The sequence below is a fragment of the Netta rufina genome (genome assembly GCF_964035555.1).
Source record: "Netta rufina genome assembly, chromosome: 1".
Classification (NCBI taxonomy): Eukaryota; Metazoa; Chordata; class Aves; order Anseriformes; family Anatidae; genus Netta; species Netta rufina.
In genome coordinates, this window is record NC_140123.1 from 20,552,469 (window position 1) to 20,574,081 (window position 21,613).

Below are 21,613 nucleotides of genomic sequence, written 5' to 3' on the forward strand. Positions count from 1 at the left end.
AATATAGCAACAGTTATATGACAGTTTCAAATTATTCCCTTTCTTTTTCTTATCATTGTTTGTTACCACTTCCTAAAAAGTAATCAAGTGAGAATTTATGGATTTTTCTGTGCTCTTTTTCTGATATGGTGACAAAAACCTGATCTAGTGTATGATCTGATTCTGCTGTTTGAAAAGTCTTCTATAACAGTCTCTGCCTACCTGATCGTAAAAGATACTTATAACATTTTAAGAAGTTTACATCCATTAGACAAGCGATAGAAACAAACCCTGTGTGTGCCTCCAGTGTGTTTTAGAGCCCATTCTGCTTCACATTACAGGATGATATGGCTATGTGAAGGAACACGGACATGATCCTGATAAGTGACATATTTGAAGACAAAGATTTTGTCTTTTGATCCTGTACTTAGTCAGCATCTAACAAGCGTGGAAAATATGTTAGGGGTCAACATCAGACATTAGATCTACAAAGGCTGAAGTTCTCATTTGGACTGATAGCAGTCTTTTAATTTGGAGAGCTAAGGCCATGTATTTTAATGTGTATTGGCTTGTCTTCTAAAAAAGACATTTTTATTATATAAACATCATAATTTTATTAATTATATGCTAGTTATGTTAGTTACTTAGCTTCCAGGAATCTATCAGAAATATTTTAATGATGTGAACATATCTATATATTTTGACAAGCTAGATGTGTGCTGTGTACATGTGACTATTTAAACAATATTGTAATGTAATTATATTTTTTTCTTTTTTATAGATAAAGGTTTAATTGTAAGAAATGGAAGCTAAAGCATTACAAGAAGATAAACTGAAGATGCTTATCATTTTACTAGCATATTTGGTAAGTAATCTTTTTTCCAAGATGAATGTTGAAAACTATAGCAGACAAGAATGGTTTCCTTTCTTTTACACATTGCTGCTAAGTCTGAAAGTCTTAAATCCATATACACAATTAGATACATAATTTTTCAATTTAAAAGTGAGCTTGGTCAGCTGCTTTTCGTCATTTCTTGCTGCTCCTCACACAATTTAAAAAGAAAAAAAGACTGAGCCTCTTCATGAAAGAAAGACTAGACTAGGATAAAAAATGTGAATATAGAGCTGTGGAGGTGATATTTCATTTCAGTGGATATTTGCCATGACAATCTCTTAGTACAATATGCTATGTATATATATAGTTTAGGAGTTTGAAGTGTCCAGTTTTTCCATATAACATAGTGTAGTGCACAGTTACATTGCCTTGTAAGTATACTTCAACTCTGACCTGCAGAAACAAGCTCTAGAACTAAGGCTAATTAACCCTTTGTTGCCATCAGAAAGGCTTTGATCTTTCTGTAAAGACAAATATACAAAGAATTCAGAAGCAATTGTGGAGAGCACTCTCTGTGATACAAGCCTCTGGACGTTTAATTTGAAATATTGTTGAGAGAGCTCTCAGAGTTCTCTAACGTTCGTAGGTAGGATACCATTGGTTATACTGAGACTTTGCATGGTTTGTATTACTGTTTATAGCATTCCTCATGTCCTTAGTATCTGATTTGGTAATATAAGGTACTTAAATGCCTTTGAGGGCAAAAATTGAATTTTCTCTCATTTGGCCCATTAAAATATAGTGATACTGAAATTTAGGATAACCACTCCAAATATTATTAAGTGACCAAAAGGTTTGACCTTTGAAAATCTCTAAATACCTAGATAATTTTAAACCTTTTCATTTAAATATATTCAATTGTGATAGCATCATTTTAAAAAAGAAAATGAAAATGAGACACATCAATATAACATCATGACAGTATTTTACTGTTATGTGAATTGTAGCTTCAATAAATGGTCATATGCGTTTTTCTTAGTGTTGAGTAAAGCAAGGAACTTAAACTTATTTTCAAACAACTAAGTGGCTTAACTTTCCACAAGTACCAAATATAAGTAGGTCTTCTAAAACTCATAAAATTGTTGGAAATCACAAATGACCTTTAAAAATCAGGATATAAATCCACATTTGGAGTTAAATGATTAATTTTCATTGCCATGTTTAAAGTTTTTGATGATGCAGAGAATTATTTTTAAGAAACATAATTTATTTTTCAGAGTTGGTATAGGTTATATGTTAATTGGGGATTAATTATGTCTTGGTGAGTTTACTTTTTTTTTTTTTTTTTTTTCTTTTTACTTTTAGCTAAGTAAAGTAACTTGTGAGACTGGAGACTGCAGAGAGCAAGAGTTTAGGGACCACACTGGAAACTGTATCCTCTGCAAACAATGTGGACCTGGAATGGAACTTTCAAAGGTAAGCCGATCATGTTTTCTTGACTTTGTTTCCAATAAATGCATTTACATGTGTGTATGTTTTTGATGTTTTAACTTCTGAACCTTCTTCATTTTTTCAAGTATAATGTTTTCTGATTCTTTTTATATGAAATCTTCAGTTAAGAAATTATGCCATTAATATAGTAGGCAGTACCATTGCAGTACCTGGATCTAGGCTCTGAAATTAAAATTATTTTTCTAAAGGCGATTAGCATTTTTTCCCCTTTGTAGCACTACAGGAAACTAAGACTAGTTAATGTCACTGTGTAGACAAGAGTAAGAAATACGAATTTCAAACTGGTGATTGGTGCAGAACTCTGAAATGTAGAGGGTTGGCTTTTACAATACCTACTTTCAGAATTGTTTAGGAATTCTAGGTGAAAACATCAGTATAAATGATGCTTAAATGTCTTCCGTACAGCAACTTGTCTTAACAGAATCATATGTAATAAAAATAAGCACATGAGCAAGTAAATTCCAAATAAGATTCAAGTAAGATCTGAGACCTGCTTTAAACAGGTGATCTGTGTTTTCAGCAGGTCTGTGATTGCAGGAGTTTGGTGTGTTGGGAAGCTAGTTTCAAGTGAGGCTTGGTTCCTTCATCTTCCAACTTTTGAATGCCATAAGTCTAGTCTGCGCTGTATGTGTTAAGTTATTAAGAAGGGTGAGGCCAGAAAAATATGAGGCAGTATGTAAAAAAACACTTAAGAAGTCTTTGTTAATGTTGTGGAGAAGGAAAGCTTGTTACAGTGAGTTTTAACTAGTTTTTTCTTTTAGAACAACTGCATTTATTCCCAAATAAAATCCCTCTGGGAATTTGGAATTAGCAGTTTTCTTAGGAGTGCAGAAGTGGAGCAATGGAGATGAATGGTGACTGAAGTTATGGACTGGGATTCAGTAGGTCTAGAATGTTGGCTTGGAAAAACTTCCAGCAAAATTATAAGTCTGGATGCAAGTAATGAGGGAGATCTAAGGTGCTTTCAACGTGGAAAAAGTGGATGCTGTGTATGAGCAAGGATAGGAAACAAGACGTAGTTGAAACAAGAAATGAAAGAGAGAACAAGAGAGAGGTGAGAAGGAGGACAGAATTAATTTTAGCCTGGGGAAAAGGAGACTTTATTGCTCTCTACAGTAATCTTAAAGGAGTCTATAGCGAGGTGGAGATTGGTCTTTTCTCCCAGGTGCCAAGTGACAAGATAAAAGGAAATGGCCTTAAGTTGCACCAGGGGAGGTTTAGGTCAGGAAAAATTAATTCACTGAAAGGGTTGTGAAGTAGTGGAGCAGACTGCCCAGGGAAGTGATTGAATCACCATCCCTGGAGGTCTTCAAGAAATGTGTAGATTTGGAACTCAGTAGCATGGTTTAGTGGTGGACTTTAGTACTAGGTTAAAGGTTGGACCAGATGATCTTGAATAATTCTATGAACTATGAGTCAGGAGGAGGCTGGATGTTTTGGGTGACCATGTGTATCATTCTAGAGGTGTAAAAAAAAAAAAAAAAAAAAAAAAAAAAAAGAGGACACAAGCTGATATTGTGAAAAGTAAGCAGACTTCTCAACCTCATGCATGAGACTCTTGCTTAAGTGTCCATACCTACATCTTGCCAATTGTTAGAATGTGAAACTGAGGGCCGGACATAATTGTGCTGTCTAATCTACACCTGATAGTACAAGTCATAAAGCGGTACCTCTGCATTTCCGTGCAGAAGGGCAAGCTGTGTTTTGTGCTCACACTGGTGTAAAAAGAGTGATGAAAGTAGAATTTAGATTATTATGTAGAGGCAGTGAAATTTCATTTTCAGGGTTGCCTTTGTAGGCAAGTCTGTTATGTAGATTTAAGGGGGATTTGGAATATTATTTTTGATTTTTTTTGAGGTGAAACATCACTATATCTGGTGTGTGCTTGTTTAAACAACAGGGAAAAAGAAGATTTCAGTTTGCTTTCTTTACATTTCTTACTATATTCAGCTCTGAAAACAGCAGAAGTAATGTATTGTGGTTTGTGGATGGTTTGAAGAGATTTACTTGAAATTATGATGCTTATTAATCAGCAGAGGGTGGCTGTCTTATTGAACAGTGACAAGTTTTCCCATCTCTCCACCCTTTGTTGCTTATGTTCAATGAAATAGTTAGTTTCATACTTTAGTGAGGATTGCTTTCTGTGTTAGGCAGTATTGGTTAAGGTGCAGTCATACAAACAGTACTGTTGAAGTAGTGGTTTAAAGATGACTAGTGGTATGGCTGTGCTTTTGTTTGGATGCTTGCTGGCTTGGGGTGGGTTTTTTTTTTGGATTGGTCTTGAATTTGAGGAACGAAAGGTTGGGGATGGGGGGTTAATTCAGAGGCACATTTGTAAATATGGCATTTTATAGCTGCAGTCCTATGAGCATTGATGCAGCATACTTACCTAAATGCCATGTTGAAAAGAAGCACAAACTAATACGTTTAGTAATTACTCGTTTAACTTTTCTTTAATTAAAAGTAAAGTGCTATAATAGGAAGGTTATAGTTTGCAGTAATACACTATTCAAATTATGTTTTTATTGTAACTGTTTTTGTTTATAGTCTGATAGTTCTGATTCTTAGGACTAGTTTCTCTGAAAACATGAACGCTTAATTGGATTTCAATGTGTAAGCAATTACTTCTCCTGGATATGAACAAGCTTCCACATACTATTATTTTTTGCCACCACATTGCAATAATAACTAAAATAATTAAACAGGGTTTGCTCAAACCTAAATGTGAATGGAAGCGTAATTTCCTTTAGAAATAGACGTACAGTTTTTAGTGAATCTTAGCAAGAGATGTTATCCTGTGGTTGTTACTGAAATGTAGCCTTGCTGAACTACAGCTCGAAAGAACAATTTAAAGTCAAAGGTCAGAATGCAAAGGGGAAAAGGGGTTTAATGATATACTTGAAGTAATTTGCAGCACAGGGTAGGGGGAGTGTTTGCGTGGGTTTTGGTATATGAGAAAGTGATTGTATAATTATGCTGTACTTTAATAACAGTTTCTTGGTAGTTATCAAAATTGTCTGCTGTTCTCCTTTCAAGTATTGACTGCTGGTGTTTAAAAGTCTTACAGATAAAAGTAGTTACACTGTTGTGTGAGCATAATATACATCTAAGTATATAGTAAAACAGTGTTATCAGTATGTTTTTTATCTGAGTTTTGTTTTCCCAAAGTGTTTTAAGTGATTGACTAACAGGTTCCAGATTGATGCCATGCCTTAACAAATACATTACTGCTGAATTGATCAGCAACCAGTTTATTGCTTAGGTACACACATGCACATACTTCCTTACTTCTGCCTTTGTAAAACTGAGAATGTAATATTAGAGAAATCAATATTAATGGGCTGATTTATCACCTAATTGTGATGTCTGTTTTATTTTTGAACTTCATGGATTTTTTATTAAGGATTTATAAAACTTGGTAAAGTCAGCAGGCAATAGTTGTCCCTCCACTTAAGTGGAAGTACAGTGACAACTAACACCAGGCTTGTAAATGTTGTGTAATGCCAGCTGCACAGGTGACTTAAGGTATGGTTAAAGCCTAATCAAGTCAGGTCTTGGATAACCGTCCAGTCTGTTCCCATGTCATCAGGTATGCTCAGGTGTAACAGATTTCCAATAACAGTATGGGTAAGTGTGCAGGGCAAGATTGCTCTTGTGCACGATGTGTGTATATGTACATACATGTCTACATTTATATGTGTGTATACATACACTTGTTACAACTATTAAATCCAGTTACTTTTTGTTACAGTATATAAGCATTTCAAAATCCCTTTCCATATAAACAAAATCCTGTTGCCTTAATTTTTTACATAGGGCACTCTTACAGAAATCAGCTTGCCCATTGTACTGCAGGAAAGTTTTATTGAACAGTGCTTAATTTTAGCTGCAAACTAGTGCTCAGTCTGTTGGATTGACATTCCTGTCTGCATAGATAAACAACTTCAGACACACTTATATTGTGTTAGTTAAAAGTTTACAAAGTTAAAAGTTAAAGTTGAAAGTTATGTTAAAAGTTAAAAAATAAAAAATAAATCAAATTAATGTTTTAAAAGTAATTGTTCCTTAAAATAAGAAAAAATAGCATACCTTCAACTTTTCCTTTCTGACTGCCTATTAACTGTTAGAACTGATCTAACAGGAGTACGTCAGGAATTACCATAACTTAGAACAAAAATCCATTGATCATTTCTGTTGATTGTATTTTTATAAAGTACTTGTAACATATTACAATCATAGGAAAGTTATTGTACCAGTTATTTACCATTGTTGGGGAACAGAACAAAAACACTTAAAAAAAAATAAAAAAAAAATAAAAACACCTAAGGGTGCTGTCTTCTAGAAAGGGAGTCTAAAATGATTGTATTAATTCAGAAAAAAGTGTTTATTTCATGTGGCTCTGCATTATTTCATTTTTCATTCATTTCGTAGAAAATAAAGCTTCATGCGGTTACACAAGTGGTTGAATATCTTTTGTTCTTTAAGTGGCTTCAAACTGCCAGTCTTTTTCATCCTATCTTACCAGTAATTTGTCTCTGTAGAAATCAAACCTTATACATGACTCAAATATATGGAAGTCACATCTAGCACAGAAACATAAACTGGAGTAGTTTTGGCTGCTGTAAGGCACAACCAGTTCCTGAAAACATTCCCATATAGAAGTGAGAGGTTTGAGTCCTTCCAGTCTTTTCACTTGAATTTGTTTGTACAAATGTTCTCAATCTCTTTGTAGCTCTTATGATTTTTTTTTTTTAATTTTTTAAATTTTCATATGAAAAAGCAATCTGTGTCTCAGCTTAATCAAGTTTATGTTGCAACTCAGAACTTCAAGTGGAATTCTGGATTGTTTTGTCAGCAGATGACACCCGAGCCTGTAGTTCAGGAGCACTGAACTGACAGTTGTGGCAGCAGTAAGTCCATTCTGCAGCGCATTGCCTGGCCATGCAGTTGTGCCAATGCATCAGCTTTTTAAGGTTTACTAGAAAACAGATCATTGAACCGATCACTTTTAACCCGGATCGTTCTCATGATCAGATTATCATACAGCCCAGCCTCATAATCAGTTGTGTCAGTACAGATCAGGAAGGACAGTGTACGATGAGGAAGAAAAAGAAGAGATGAAAGGGAGAGAATGCCTTAAGCCAGCATTGTCACCACATGCATGATGATAAGTACTGTCACCAGGAGATTGTTGCTTATGGGGATGGAGGCACCTCGAGGTGATTCTTTGCATCATACATTGCTTCCTTGTGCCAGAAATGTGATGAAGGTAAAGGACACCTGCTTCACAGCTCAGAAAAGGAATTATGAATTAAGCAGAAAGGTACTGTTTGAAGCTGCGCATGAATGTCACAGTCCTCACAAAGAAAATGTGGCAGTGTGCTGTATCTGATGTTGTCCCAGTGGTGTTACTGAGAGCAGCTGCTGCTGTGCTCAGCAGTGACTAACTTGAAAGCAAGAGGGCTGCTTGTGAAGAAGCCTGCCTTATCTCGGCACAGCGGAGGCTAACACGTGTTTCAGGGTCAATCTGCTGGAAGCTGGAGCAGCTGCGTGCAGTAGGCATGTCAAATCTTACTGAGCATGAAACTTTTCTGACACTTTGCCACAGGAGCCAGATCTTGCATTTGCAGCACGCTGTTGCAGCCTGTCCTGCTCTGTGACTTCTGTTGACAGACACAGCTGATTACTGGAGTCTAGATGAGGCAGATTGGCAGCCCTAAGGTACTTCTGGAAGCCAAAAGTGTGCACTATTTAACAAGGCCATGAAAAGTGTCTTAACTGGAATGTTTTTTTTTTTTTTGTGAGAATATCCAAGTATTCGTGTAATCATGATGGCCTAAGTGGAGCTCCTCAGTACTGTGCAGTCTAAGGACTTTTGTAGGTTGAGAATAATCAGTGGAACTAGAAACAAACTGTATAAAGTACTGACAGATTGCAATCTTAATGATGCCTGAAAGAATTTTTAAATGAAATTAGAGGTTATTTTAGTTGAAAGAATGTTTCAAATCTAATTTACTGTTAATTTACTTTCTATGCTGCATTCAACTTTTAAGGAAAAACCATACCACTTAGTTCCATTACCCTTTATAGTCAGTCTGCTGTGATTCTGTTCCTTCTGAGTCAGTGTCTGGGCAGTGTATACTGAAAGAAAATGTTTAAAGCTGCCAATGTAGTATTTTAAGAAATGCTTGGATTGTATGCATTTAATCTTTTTTAGCCTGAAACCAAGTTTTGAGTTGAGTTAGTTTACTACAGATGCCTAGGTGGCCTTGAGCAGTAATCTCACTTTTTACCTTAGTAAAACCTACTTCTGAACGAAGTTGTTCTAGGGATACACATTTTAAAGATAATGAGATATCAAGGTACTGTGACAGTGAAAGCTGTATAATATAATCCATATATTATAATCCATATCTATCTATTATAATCCATATAATAGAAGTGCCTTTGAATTTTGAGTTTTGTTTTTTTTTATTTTTAGTTTTATTGCAGTTTTCTAGATTAATTTTTCATTTGAAAGAGAAATTTTTCATTAATATTACTGGTAGCAATGATGGTAGCATTGCAAAGGGGAAATAGGAAGAATGGGCTAAGTGTTCTTCAGAGCATGCTTCACAAAAAGATACATAGTTTATATTTTCCTGCTCTTTATTTCTGGCATGAAAACTACTTATTTATTTTTTTGAAATCTGGCTAATGGAGATTATAAGTTTCTCTTCTGCAGTCTTGAGGTGAGGTGCCACAGGAGATCAGCACTTTTTTCAAAACCTGGGTGTGACAGTAGGAGGGATAAGGAGAGAACTGAACAGCTCCCAAATCATCCACCGTATAACTTGACAAATTTGTTAATAGAGCACTAAGAAGACTGATGCACGTCAGTTTTGCACATGTACTGATAAAAGAAGAACAGTCAATTGTTTGTATCTTTGCTGGACTACTAAATTATAAAGCCCCAAAATTCAAAGGGTTTGAATCCATCATCTAAATAATATCTTTCAATTTGGGGAATGCGGTTAATTATGGGTACAGATCTGTTTGAAGTTCTGCTGGGTTTACAAGCTTAAATATTTATTTGCACCTGCCAGACAGTTAACTACCTCAAATATTATGTGAAGATAAAGCTCACATACATAAGGTTACAGTTCTTATGGATTACATCTGCAGAATTCCCAGCAAAGACCTGGGTGTTATCTTTGACAAGGCTGGAGATGATAAATTCCTCGGGCAGAGGACTTCTTTATATTGCATCCCCCATTTTACTGCTTTAATAGTAAACCACTCTGCATTACAAAAGACCACTAAGATGTGGCCACATATCCAACTATAGCAAAGGAGATCTGTTAGAGCTAGAAACAGCTTACTCAAGCTTGAGTAGTTTGGGTGAATGAGTTAAAAAGCATTTAACTTTATTTCCTGGTGTTTGCTTGGTTTTAATCAGAAACTTCAAAGGTAGTCTGGAAAGGAAAACTTATAATTAAGTTAATTCAAGCCTTATATTTGAAAATTTCTAGGACTTGGGAGGGACTGTTTCCAAGTGATTTATCAAAAGATCCAAATACACAAAGTTTGAGCTATATTACATAGCATATAACATTACTATTTGGATGAAAGTTTATAGAGCAGACACTTTAAAAAAAAAAAAAAAAAAGTAAGGAATAATGAGATTCAATGAAAAAGTTTATATACTTAGAATTTTTTAAAAAAGGCATAACAGAAGTTAGTCTGGTTCCAGTCTTCAGTGGTAAGCGTGAACCTTCATGTAAGGCCCTGCAATTATGTGGATGAAATTGTGTAAAACTGAACAGCGTAAGACATTTTTAGACAACATAAAATAGAACTGCTAGAACCACACCGTTGTTTTGACATCGGTTCGTAACAGACACCAGGAAGATTGGAATAATACGGTAGGAAAATGCTGAGTGGCTGATGTCAATTAAAAATAATTTGAAGTATTTGTGTTGCCATTTGCATACCAGCTTTATTAGGGGCAGTATCTCCCAGGAGGAGCACACAGCACAGTATATAAAAGTTTAATATGATTTTCTTGTTCACTAACTGCAGGGACTTGTTGGTTTGCTTCTTAATATAAATAATAGTCAAAAGCAAGAAATTACATTTCAGCTTAAAAAAAAAAAGCTAGAAGTTAAAATTTATTCTAAGCTTTCCTCCAATATGTGCTATTCAGTTCGTGGGTCTAGAGATGAAGGAACAGGAGTATTTTTAATGTATATTTGCAGTTGTTTTCTTAGAATTGCTAATTATCTGTGTACTTGAGTATTTATTCTCCTTCAGAGGATAGTAAATATATATTTTTTAACGTAAAAAAATAGCAAATTCTTAGTATGTCTAGTAAAATGCATCTCAAGAATTTGCTTATTTCTGATACTTTATCATATATCTGAGGCACTAAAAGCATATCAGCTGAATCCATCACAGATTGTTTCATAGATGGTTTCTCAAGGCAAAGCGTTGGAGAATCCAGAAAACATTTGTCAAGTACAAACAAAACCTTTTACAGCAGCAGGTTTGCTTAGGTGGATGATTTTGATGGGGGGAAAAAAAATATTTGCATGCATGGAACTTGGATGTGTTGTGAAAGAAACTGGTGGAAACCTTTTTAAGTTGCCCCAGTTGAAGAATTCTTGCAGATTTTCCCTTGGGAAGACACCCTGTACTTCCACTAAGACAGCATGTGGTAGAAAGAGGTCCTTGTGTTGTCTTTCCCACCTACTCCCTTCCCAAGAAGGCCTTCCCAGCAACTTGACAGATTCCTGTTAACATGATGTGGTGTGTCCCTAATGCCTCCAGTTTAAGTACTGCTAAAAATTAATAGGATATTTGAATGAGAAAAGTATGTAACAGCTCCTAGTAACCTGATATCTCTTTCTAAAAAAAAAGAAGTGTCAAAAATTAAATTAATTGATAGCTCTTGATAATCAGTTTACAGAATCCAATCCCTCAAACTCTTGGGGACTGTTGGATACAGTGGTTCTCTTTGCAGCCTGTCAGTTGTATTAGATGTCCTTTTGCAAATGAATGGAAAGAATTTCTTAAAATAATTAAATCTGGGGATAAATAACCACCCATAACAATATTACTTCTATAGTAAAATAGCATGCATCCCTCTGATTCCTAGAGCTATTACACTTTGCCAACAGGTTAAGAGCTGTTAGAACTGAAGTGACTTGATTTTTCTGAAATTCCTAGTGGCTCAGCAACATCTCATGCCCAGTGGATGGTCATTAACCATCTCTGTTTTATTTGGTAACAGAAATTCTAAGCCTTTGAAGATCAGTGCACTCTATTTGGCAATTAACTTTATTCACCTTAGCTATGAACCTTAATATCAAAGTGCTTCTTTGCTGTATTTGTAACTGAGTAAGTGCCTTTATACTTCACTTGTCCCAGTTTCTGCGCTTTCACATGACTGACCTAATTAAAAAACAGACAGCTCAATAATTCTACCATAAGCTAGTAATAATGAAACTGTGGGAGTCCTCGAAGCCCTTTATCATTCAAATACACAGTGGTTTCTTGAATAAAGTGGATGACTAAGTATTACTTATAGAAGTAAGGGAGATTATTAGCAGTGGAAGACACATTTGAACTTGCTGAAAGGATGGCTTTTGTCTCTAGAAAGACCTACTCTCAGTAATGATTACGCTAGGTCTTCATTTTATCCCAGCATTCTCTTCTTGTTCACGCTCTCAGTGACTGAATAGCTTGCTGTTGCTTGTTAATCCCTACAGGAATGCGGCTTTGGATATGGGGAGGATGCACAGTGCATGACATGCAGGCCAAACAGATTCAAGGAAGACTGGGGCTTTCAGAAGTGCAAGCCTTGTCTGGATTGTGCGCTAGTTAACCGGTTTCAGAAGGCCAACTGTTCTGCCACCAGCAATGCACTATGCGGAGACTGTTTACCCGGGTAAGGCCATTTCTGGAGATGAGACTTGAACAAATTCAAAACTAACTTGCACTAACATTGATGTTTTCCAGGTGAGTGTTTGGATAGGTCCTTTATGTCTGAAAGAAGGTATCGTGTTCTAATCTTGGCTTTGCCAGTAATTTCCTATATCATCTGAGCAACCAATTGTGGAATTACTATCTTAAGTATCCCATCTATCCAAATAGTCAGATAACTACCTACTTATTAGAGAATTATCTAAACAATACCTGAGTAAAAACACATATTGAGTGTTACTTGTGAGTTATTTCATTGTTTCAAAATGCTTAGTTCGTTATAACATACACAGTTACCTTCTTGAAGACTGATCCCATTGCTTACTTGCTTTTTTCTGTCTCCTTGCATCAGTGCATAATAATTCTCATACACATATATTTTTAGGTTAAAAGTCATGACTGGTTCATGTTCCTGAATTTCTGTCACCATTTTGGTAAATTCATAGAGCACGATCCTGGCTGAAAATAATGGATCTGAAGGAAATATTTTGGAACAAATTATAACAGTGTGGAGACTCACTGAAACTACTGTGTTATAAATCAAAAGCTGTGCTTAGTTTGTTTGATCCAGTCATCCCATGTTTCTGTTTCTAATCTTCTCCATTTGTAGTATTAAGTTGTAAGATCTCAAAAATTCTTTGCATTGTGTCAAGTTCCACGATTATAAATATCTGCTGTGACTTCGTTAAAAGATATTTCTGATGCCTTTTTTGAACTATGGGTTGGTAGTATAGTTGAAAAGTGTAGGTTGTGAGAATGGATTTGAAATTGTAACAGCCTTTATAATTCCAATGTATTTATTTCAGAAATGCTTAAGAGTTCATGCATTTATCTCCCCCCCCTCTGTGTGTGTGGGTGTGTATATATCTATCTATCTATATATATAGATATATATATATATAATATCACAGCTATTTATTTTTATAATTATTATAATACCAGCTATCAACTACCTGAATACTGTTGAAGCTCCTACAGTTAATTCTCTCCTCTTGAGCCAAAAGTGAGGTCTTTTCATTTAAAAACAATTAGTAAAACTTCGGTAACTAGCTTTCAAGTCAATTTAAGGCTACAGCCCTAGGAATTAGATATTACTGACAATGGTGTCTGATACCGCTTAAGGCCACGTGATTAATTACGTTCTTATTGCATGTTAATTTATATGTATTTTAGGGCTTAGTTGATAGCTAAACAAAAGAACTTCGTTGTGTAAATATAAACTATATTTTTGCAACGCAAGAAAGGAAGGAAAAAGGAAGCCAGAATAAAACATGAATTTGGGATAAATCTAAATGGTGGGACCTTGGGTGTGCTTCTCAGTATTCTGGTCTATATATATGTTGAGCTGACAGCTGTTGACACAACCTGCTTTTACTGGCAGAAAAGTTGGAAACGTGGTTAGGGGAGTTACAGGTCATCTAGTCTGGACCTTATCGGGAGCAAAACTGTGTGGAACATGGCACCACTCATACCTGGCCATCAGCTAAGATGCTGCCGAAGAGAGTGGAATATGCACCTAGCCAAACAAAATAGTTCAGCTAATGTTTCATCTCTCAGTAATCGTATCTGTTTTGCATTGTCTTCCAACGTGCTATTTCCTGTTTTTTAGTTTCAAAATGATGCAGTGACCATGTCAGCTACAAACAATTATTAACACGCTTCATTCAGAGTAAATGATCATAGTGAGCCCTTCAGTCTTACAGTCTGTGAAGCTGTTTCTAGGCATGTTGTTAGAATGAATTTCTAGGGCAACTGGAAAATTGCTTGCTTTAGCTGGTACAGTCTTCACATTTTAGCAGTCGTATGCTGCCATATTACTGGCATATGCTGCCATATACTGGCAGTTGCAGTATTAAAAATTTAACGCAAGTAGAGTTAGTACCTTTCACTTAATGTGCCACTACAGAAAACACGTAATTCACATACTCTACTTGAACAGACCACATCTGATCCTATCTTAGTACTAATGACTAGTTGAGCAAATGCCAGACCTACTTGATTAGGAAGGTATTTTAGATAAGTTCTTTGATGTCATACTCTAATACAAACTTGAGATATAAGACTCTAAAGAATGTCAGAAAATTCTTTTTCATTTGATGCTACTCTTAATGCTTGGTTTATGTGTGCAGCCTTCTTCCTGTCACTGAAGTCAAAAAGCTTCAAACATAACCTCAGCAGTAACGTTCTTGAAGGGTCTTTGGAATAAAATCTGTCCTTGGATATGAGGGATCTGTCCTTAGGGATTTTAACATCATTTTTGCATTAATTTGTTTAGGAATGAGTAGCTGGTGCGTTTCATTGCTGTAGAGTTTTATTCTACTGTTTACCTGTGGCCTTCCATTGCTGCTATTTTTATGAATCATCTGACTGATACTTCTGCTTCCAAAAGCAATTTTTTCATACCTTGAAAGACTTCAGTGTGAACTTCATAAATTCTAGATAGCAAGTGAGAACATGAAAACAACATGGAGTATTGGATAATGTAGATTGAGACTCATGTGGTGACTTCCTTAATTTGCATGCATGCTGTGATTTTGCATACACAGTGTGATTTTGGTTGGTGGTAAAGGTCTTCATGGTGGAGAAGGAGAAGCCAGAGAAGGATAGTTGGTTTGTTAAAATATAATTCCAAAAAGGCATTTTACTGTTTTGTCATCCGCTGAATAGATCAAAATCATTTTTTTCTGAAGATTTTGTTACACAGCATGGTAAAACTTTATTATTTTTTTTTTGGATAACCTCCTGTATGAGTACATTAATTAACCAGTTTGAGTGATTTTTTTTTTTTTTTTTTTTCCTTCTCTGAAGTGGAGGATATTAGGGATCTTGACTAGAAAGCACTGGTTGATTCATTGTATTCTGTTGGTGGTGATAACTACCTTGACATATCTTGTTTGGTTAGGGAGAGTTTTGAATGTAAGATTAGAGTCGTTATGAATGTGGACTAACAGATTTAGAATTTTATTTCTGTACTTAGTAATTAATATCTACTTTACATAGTACTTGTATTTTCTGTTATTGCATCAGGACACAGCCTGTCAGAAGTTTGCGATTATAGAGTACTTTGACATAATGTTCAAGCACATGGTTATTTTTTGGAGGAAAAATACAGTTTTGTCTTTATGAATTATTCCTTTGTCTTCTAGCTTTTATAGGAAGACCAAGCTTGGAGGCTTTCAAGATATGGAGTGTGTTCCTTGTGGCGATCCCCCTCCTCCCTATGAACCTCACTGTAAGTGTTTCTCACCTCTTGTTGAAGATGAATTAACTTTTTTTTTTTTTTTTTTTTGCTTTAGAATGTTTTCTCCTTTAGTGTGAGAGCTTGGCAAAAATTAGTCGTGTTAATGAATGATTCTTTTAACAGCTTGTTTTCTTGTTAGTAAATCATTTTGTGAATACATCTAAGCAAGTGTAGCATGGTTATTAGAAGGCTCCCTTATATGACAGGTTTATCATCAGGTGACAGGTCATACCACTTGATTGAGTACAGTCCTGATGCCATCATGTTAATTTTAATTTCTGTTTTGTGCTAGTGCAAAAAGAAAGGCAAATGTATTTGCCTTCCTCAGAGCAGCCTCAGAAGTTATTCCTAGAGTGGTCGGTAAATGAACTAAAACCTGTTTATGAAAGCTTTACTTAACATTCCCCACCAAATGGGGGAAATACCTCTGTTTCAAGACTAAACAGAAAGCATGCTTCTACAAGGAAGTAAAAAATAAGTGTGTGAAAGTAAGTTTTTCCCACTTAACACCGAAGGTGTTGTTTATTTTGGTAATGAATATATTTTGATAGTTAAAATATTTAAGATTACATTAACTGAGGTTAAATAAAGACAAGCCATTAGGTGTATGGGCTAAGCTCTGAATTATCAGCAGGCGAAGTTCTAATTTTCTACCTTTCTTATCCTTCTTTCTTTCCACTGTGAAACAGAAATACGAGTTAGCTGCACTAATATTTGTCATTACACATTAAAAGGAAAAACGTAAATGTCCTGTTTCAGTGAATTAATTGTCCTGTGAGGTGTGTGGCAAATTTTTATTTGCTTAAGAACATTACCAAAAGAACACAAAGGCTCGCAGCCCCCTGCCTGCACTAAAGGTTTGTGTTAAATCTGAGGCATGGATGAAGTCCTTTCAGCACTAGGAGCAGTTGATTATTACCCAGCTAGCTATAAATCTGAGTACTTGCTTTTATCTTCTTTCTTTCTGCAGACGTTTTAAAACAGATCTGGTTTAAATATTTACTCATGAAAAAATGAGTTTGTGAGTTGCTAAAGGCAAAGTTGAAAGGGTTCTATAATGAGCAAGTAAAGAGTATTAGAGGCCAGGAGAATTGCTATCACCTTTGTGTAAACTTTAAAGGGGAGGCAATGACTTATGTGTATTTTGGGATGTCAGAAATTTAAATACACAATGATAGTTATACTTTAATTTGCTTAGTTCAGGTAAATAAACTGTAAATACCAATCCCATACATGGGGTAGCTTCTAAACATTAGATTAGAAATGAAAGCATGTTTTTTAATTACTATTTATATTTCCTTTCTAAACCGAAGATGTTTTGCTCAGCAGTAGACATTAAGTCTCAGCTGAATGACAGAAAAGGAGTAATTTTAAACTGGGAAGTAGAGTGAAAATCCAGTCAATCACAGGTGTAACTTCTGAAATCTAGGCAGTATAGTTTGTCCAAAACTGGTGTCTGCGCAGCAGAGAAACACTGATGTAGATGTGGTTTGATGCTTTCTTTTCTCAGCAGCGATTCAGGCTTGCAGAGTTCTCCCTCCTGCCTGTTCAGGCCAGTGTTGTGCTGTCCCAGTGATTACTCTGAAACTGTTCATGAAATTGCTCAGTAAACTAGACTGAATATTTAATAATATTTAAAAAAAAAAAAAAAAAAAAACTACCTTCTTAAAGTTATTTTTAAATCTAATGAGTTTGTTAAACCTAAAACACATGTGCTGGCAAACTGAAGGAGAGATGTATGAAAGGCTGCAGAAGATTTTCCAAAGATATTACTTTCTTTGAGCAAGCATTATGTTTTCAGCTAATCTGTAGTAGTGAATAGGCAAAAAATCATAATGAGCCATACCCTCTGCGTATCCCTCTCCTCCCCCCTTTTAGTCATAAGAGGATGGCAGATGATTGCATTGTTTTAATTTTAATCAGCTTAGCTTGGCTCTGTCAACTATTCCTACAAGTGTTTCCTGTTGTTCTGTTCAGTTCAAAACAAACCACTAGATCAGCTTGCCCAGGGCCTTGTCCAGCATGGCCTTGAACAGCTCCAGGGATGAGGCATCCACAGCTTCTCTGGGCAACCTGTTCCTCACCACCCTCTGAGTGAAGCATTTCCTCCTAACATCTAGTCATTTTAGTTTAAAACCATTCCCCTTTGTCCTATCAGTATCTGTCTGAGAAAAACCTTTCTCCATCTTTTTATAAGCCCCCTTCAAGTACTGAAAGGACACAATGAGGTCTCCTGGGATCCTTCTCTTCTCCAGGCTGAACATCCCCAGCTCTCTCAACCTTTCTTCCTATGAGAGGTGTTCCAGCCCTCTGACCTCATGGTCCTCCTCTAGACCCACTGCAACAGCCCCACGTCCTTCCTGTGCTGGGGGCCCCAGCCCTGGATGCAGCACTCCAGGTGGGGCCTCACCAGGGCAGAGTAGAGGGGCTCAATCCCCTCCCTCCACCTGCTGCCCACCCCTCTGTTGGTGCAGCCCAGGACGCAGTTGGCCTTCTGGGCTGCAGGCACGCACTGCTGGCTCGTGTTGGGCCTTTTGTCCACCAGATCCCCCAGGTCCTTCTCCACAGGGCTGCTCTCACCCAGTCTGTGCTCGTGTCTGGAATTGCCCCCACCTAGATGCAACACCTTGCACTTGAACTTGTTGAATCTCATTAGGTTCACACAGGCCCACTTGTCAAGCCAGGTCCCTCTGGATGGCATCCCTTCCTTTTGGTGTTATCAACTGCACCACTCAGCTTGGTGTCATCTGCAAACTTGTTGAGGGTGCACTCGAACCCACTGTCTGTCACTAATAAAGATACTAAACAGCACTGGTCCCGAGACAGACCCCTGAAGGATACCAGTCATTACTAGACTCCACCTGGACATAGAGCCATTCGCCACAACTGTCTGGTGTGACCTTCAAGCCAATTCCTTATCCACTGAATGGTCCACCCATCAAGTCCATCTCTCTCCAATCTGGAGATCAGGATGTCACATGGGACAGCGTCAAAGGCCTTGCAGAAGTCCAGGTAGGTGACGCTGGTTGGTCTTCCCTTGTTGATGGATGCAGTCACTCCATCACAGAAGGCCTCTAGATTGGCCAGGTACCATTTGCCCTTGGTGAAGCCATGCTGCCTGTGTCAGATTACCTCCTTGTCCTGCATGTTCCCTTGACATTGCTTCCGGAAGGATCTGTTCCGTGACCCTTTGAGGCACAGAGGTGGGGCTCACCAATCTGTAGTTCCCTTGGGTTCTCATTTCTACCCTTTTAAAAACTGGGAGTGCTGTTTCCCTTTTTCCAGTCACCTGGGACTTCACCTGACTGCCAGGGCTTTTCAGCTATGATGGGGAGAGGCTTGGCAACTCCATCAGTCGGTTCCCTCAGGACCCTGGGATGCACGGCATTGGGCCCCACAGACTTGTACCTGTTCAGTTCCTTCAGGTGGTCTCAAACCTGCTCTTTGCTTACAGTGGGAGGGACTTTGCTCCCCCAGCCACCACCTAGAGGTTCAGGAACTTGAGAGACATGGGAAGCCTGACTGTCAGTCAAGACTGAGGCAACGAACCTGTCCAGTACCTCAGCCTTCTCCACATCTGTCATTACCAGTTCTACCTTCTCGTCTGTCAGAGGGGGTGAACTCTCCTTGGCCTTTCTTTTCTGAGCAACGTCTTTGTAGAATACGTTCTCATGTTGTTTGCATCCCATGCCAAGTTCAGTTCAATCTGTCCCTGGGCTTTCCTGACCCCATCCCTGCACACACAGACAGCATCCCTGTGCTCTTCCCAGGCCACGCGTCCCTGCTTCCACTGCCTGTGCGTTTCCTTCTTGTGCCTCTAATATAAAAAGTATGTCCAACCTAAGTCAGTTCTTACTCAGTTTTTCAGGATTTCTTCTGCTGTTCTTCATGGCATAAAACAAGGAGCACTGGTGAGCTTGGGTTAGCGGGAGCGGGGGCGGGATACCATTCCACGTGGAGCTTGGGAAGCTCGCCTCTACATGTTCCAGGAAATAAATGCATTCTTTGCTTCAATGAAGCAGAAATGTTTTGTTGAATAAATCACAGCAGTGGAAATATCTGCAGTTTGATGGTAACATCATGTGCGTTTGAAATAATCCTGCACTCAGATAAAAATATGCTACTATTTTTGTCATGAGCCACGTCTTGTGATACTGATTTCAGTGATGGTAGATTCAAATATAAAGAATATCTCCAATAGCAATTTCAAACTTGAAAATAAAAGTTTTATTAAGATGAAGAATAAAAGTAAGGATCATACCTCATTGAGACAAAGCATATAGCAGATCATAGTGAAAACATTACGTTCTTATATTAAGCATTTGTATTTCATCTACGTTAAATTTTCTTTTTTTAAGGACCTGTACAACATTTTGAGCACTTCCACTAAGGTTGAAAAGCTCCCTTCACAGTTTTCTCCTATGGATTTTTTCTTTTTTTTTTTTCTCATTTTTTTTCTGAGATTACAGAATAATCTCTTCTGAGAATTAATCATAGGTGTCCAAACTGCAGCTGAATCCCACTCTTTCATTGTTTCAGTAATGAAAGATACTATTTAAGGGCTAAAATTGGATAGCATTTCCTTCTTCCTGGTGTTAAACATAGCTAATATAATAAAAGTAAGATTTGGTATAAATCTTACTTGAATTTACAAGATTAGGACCTGTGATTACGTAAACTTTCACATGGATGTAATGGATCTTTGGGATGTACTAGGACTACTTCAGAGCAAAGTAGCTCAGCACAGAAGACAGACAGCTAGAAGTTACATTCTGCAGAATATTGTAGGGTGGCAAAATGCATGATAAATTAATGGGGGTAGCTGGAAGCTTGCTGGCTACATGTATGTATTCTATAAAATGCTTTTGCTAGTGGTTAAAAAAAAAATCCAGGGAAGTAGAGACAGTGGGAATTCTTCTTATGTTAAAGAAATAATTATAGGATTTTATCTTGAGTAATTTTTGGATGACATTCAGTTCCACACTAGCTCTTCTATTTACGTAGTGGAATTTTCATTTTGTCATATCGTTCTTTTCTATGTTTACAGAATATTGTGATTTGAAAGGTGTGGGACTCCAGATAACGTTTTGCCAACTATTAAGTTTTTCTTTAACTCTTATTTGGTTGCTTTATATAGTGAACTTTATTTTACTAATGCAAAGCAGCTTTTGGAGGTGGGCATTATCATGTGCATGGTAGGAAATCAGCATCTGAAAGTATGTAACAAGTAAAACCAATCTAAATTATTTGGTTCTATTTCAACATGTATGTCCATTGTATTTCAGTGGTTTTGGGGTGATATATAGCGTCTCCTCATAATCCTCTTGTCCATGTTGGACACTGTGATAGATAGAAAGCAGCTGGGATGTTGTATAAGCCTTTCACAAAAGTCATAAGGACTGACAGCTAATTTAAGTAAAGCTAATAGCGTCACTAGCTTAAAAATATCAGTACTCTTTTATTACAGACATTAGCTTTCCATTATCTCATAACTGAATTGTATACTTTTGTAAAAATGTAACAAGTCCGTCTGATATTTTCCATATGTGACCTGATGGTAGGGTGACTTATCTTCAGGAAGTCTGAAACAAATTTGACTAGGTGTTTCAGAAAGATGAGAATTGCTCTTCATGTCTTATAAAGTTTTATTACAGTGTTATTTCTTTCACTCATCGTTGATCAAAGGGAGTTAACCTAGAGAGCCTAAATGCTTTCATTTTCTTGTCATTAATTTTTGCAACGGTTCTGACCCACTGGGGAAAGATTCACATCATACAACTTAGTCAAACAGCTCCTTTTCCTATCTTCAGTTTGCTTTGCACACTGGGCGTTCCTCCCGAAACAACAACCTGTAAACCAAGAGGAGGCAGATTTTGCCTTCTAGTAACAGAGGCGTTACCACCAAAATCAGTTACAGTAGTTCTGAAACAGTTAATGGAGGGGAAAATGTAGGTTCATATCATGATTTTATCACTTTCCAAAACTTTCTCCTTGCCTAGATCAGATAATAGCTTTTTTTTTTTTTTTTTTGCATATACATTCCCAGCCTATTTTCAGTAACTTATGTTGTTTGTACCTTTCAT

General features: G+C 36.9%; 1 protein-coding gene across 1 annotated transcript in view; it reads left to right on the forward strand.

The window, feature by feature from the left end:
* Window positions 1-781: 781 nt before the first annotated feature.
* TNFRSF19 (TNF receptor superfamily member 19) overlaps window positions 782-21,613 on the forward strand; it is a gene marked incomplete at both ends in the record, with an annotated part of 45,380 nt that continues 24,548 nt past the window's right edge. Inside the window, 4 exons of the mRNA XM_084306296.1 lie at window positions 782-844; window positions 2,180-2,290; window positions 12,076-12,254; window positions 15,436-15,521. Coding sequence (XP_084162422.1) covers window positions 782-844; window positions 2,180-2,290; window positions 12,076-12,254; window positions 15,436-15,521 — 439 coding nt within the window. The remainder of the gene's footprint in view (window positions 845-2,179; window positions 2,291-12,075; window positions 12,255-15,435; window positions 15,522-21,613) is intronic.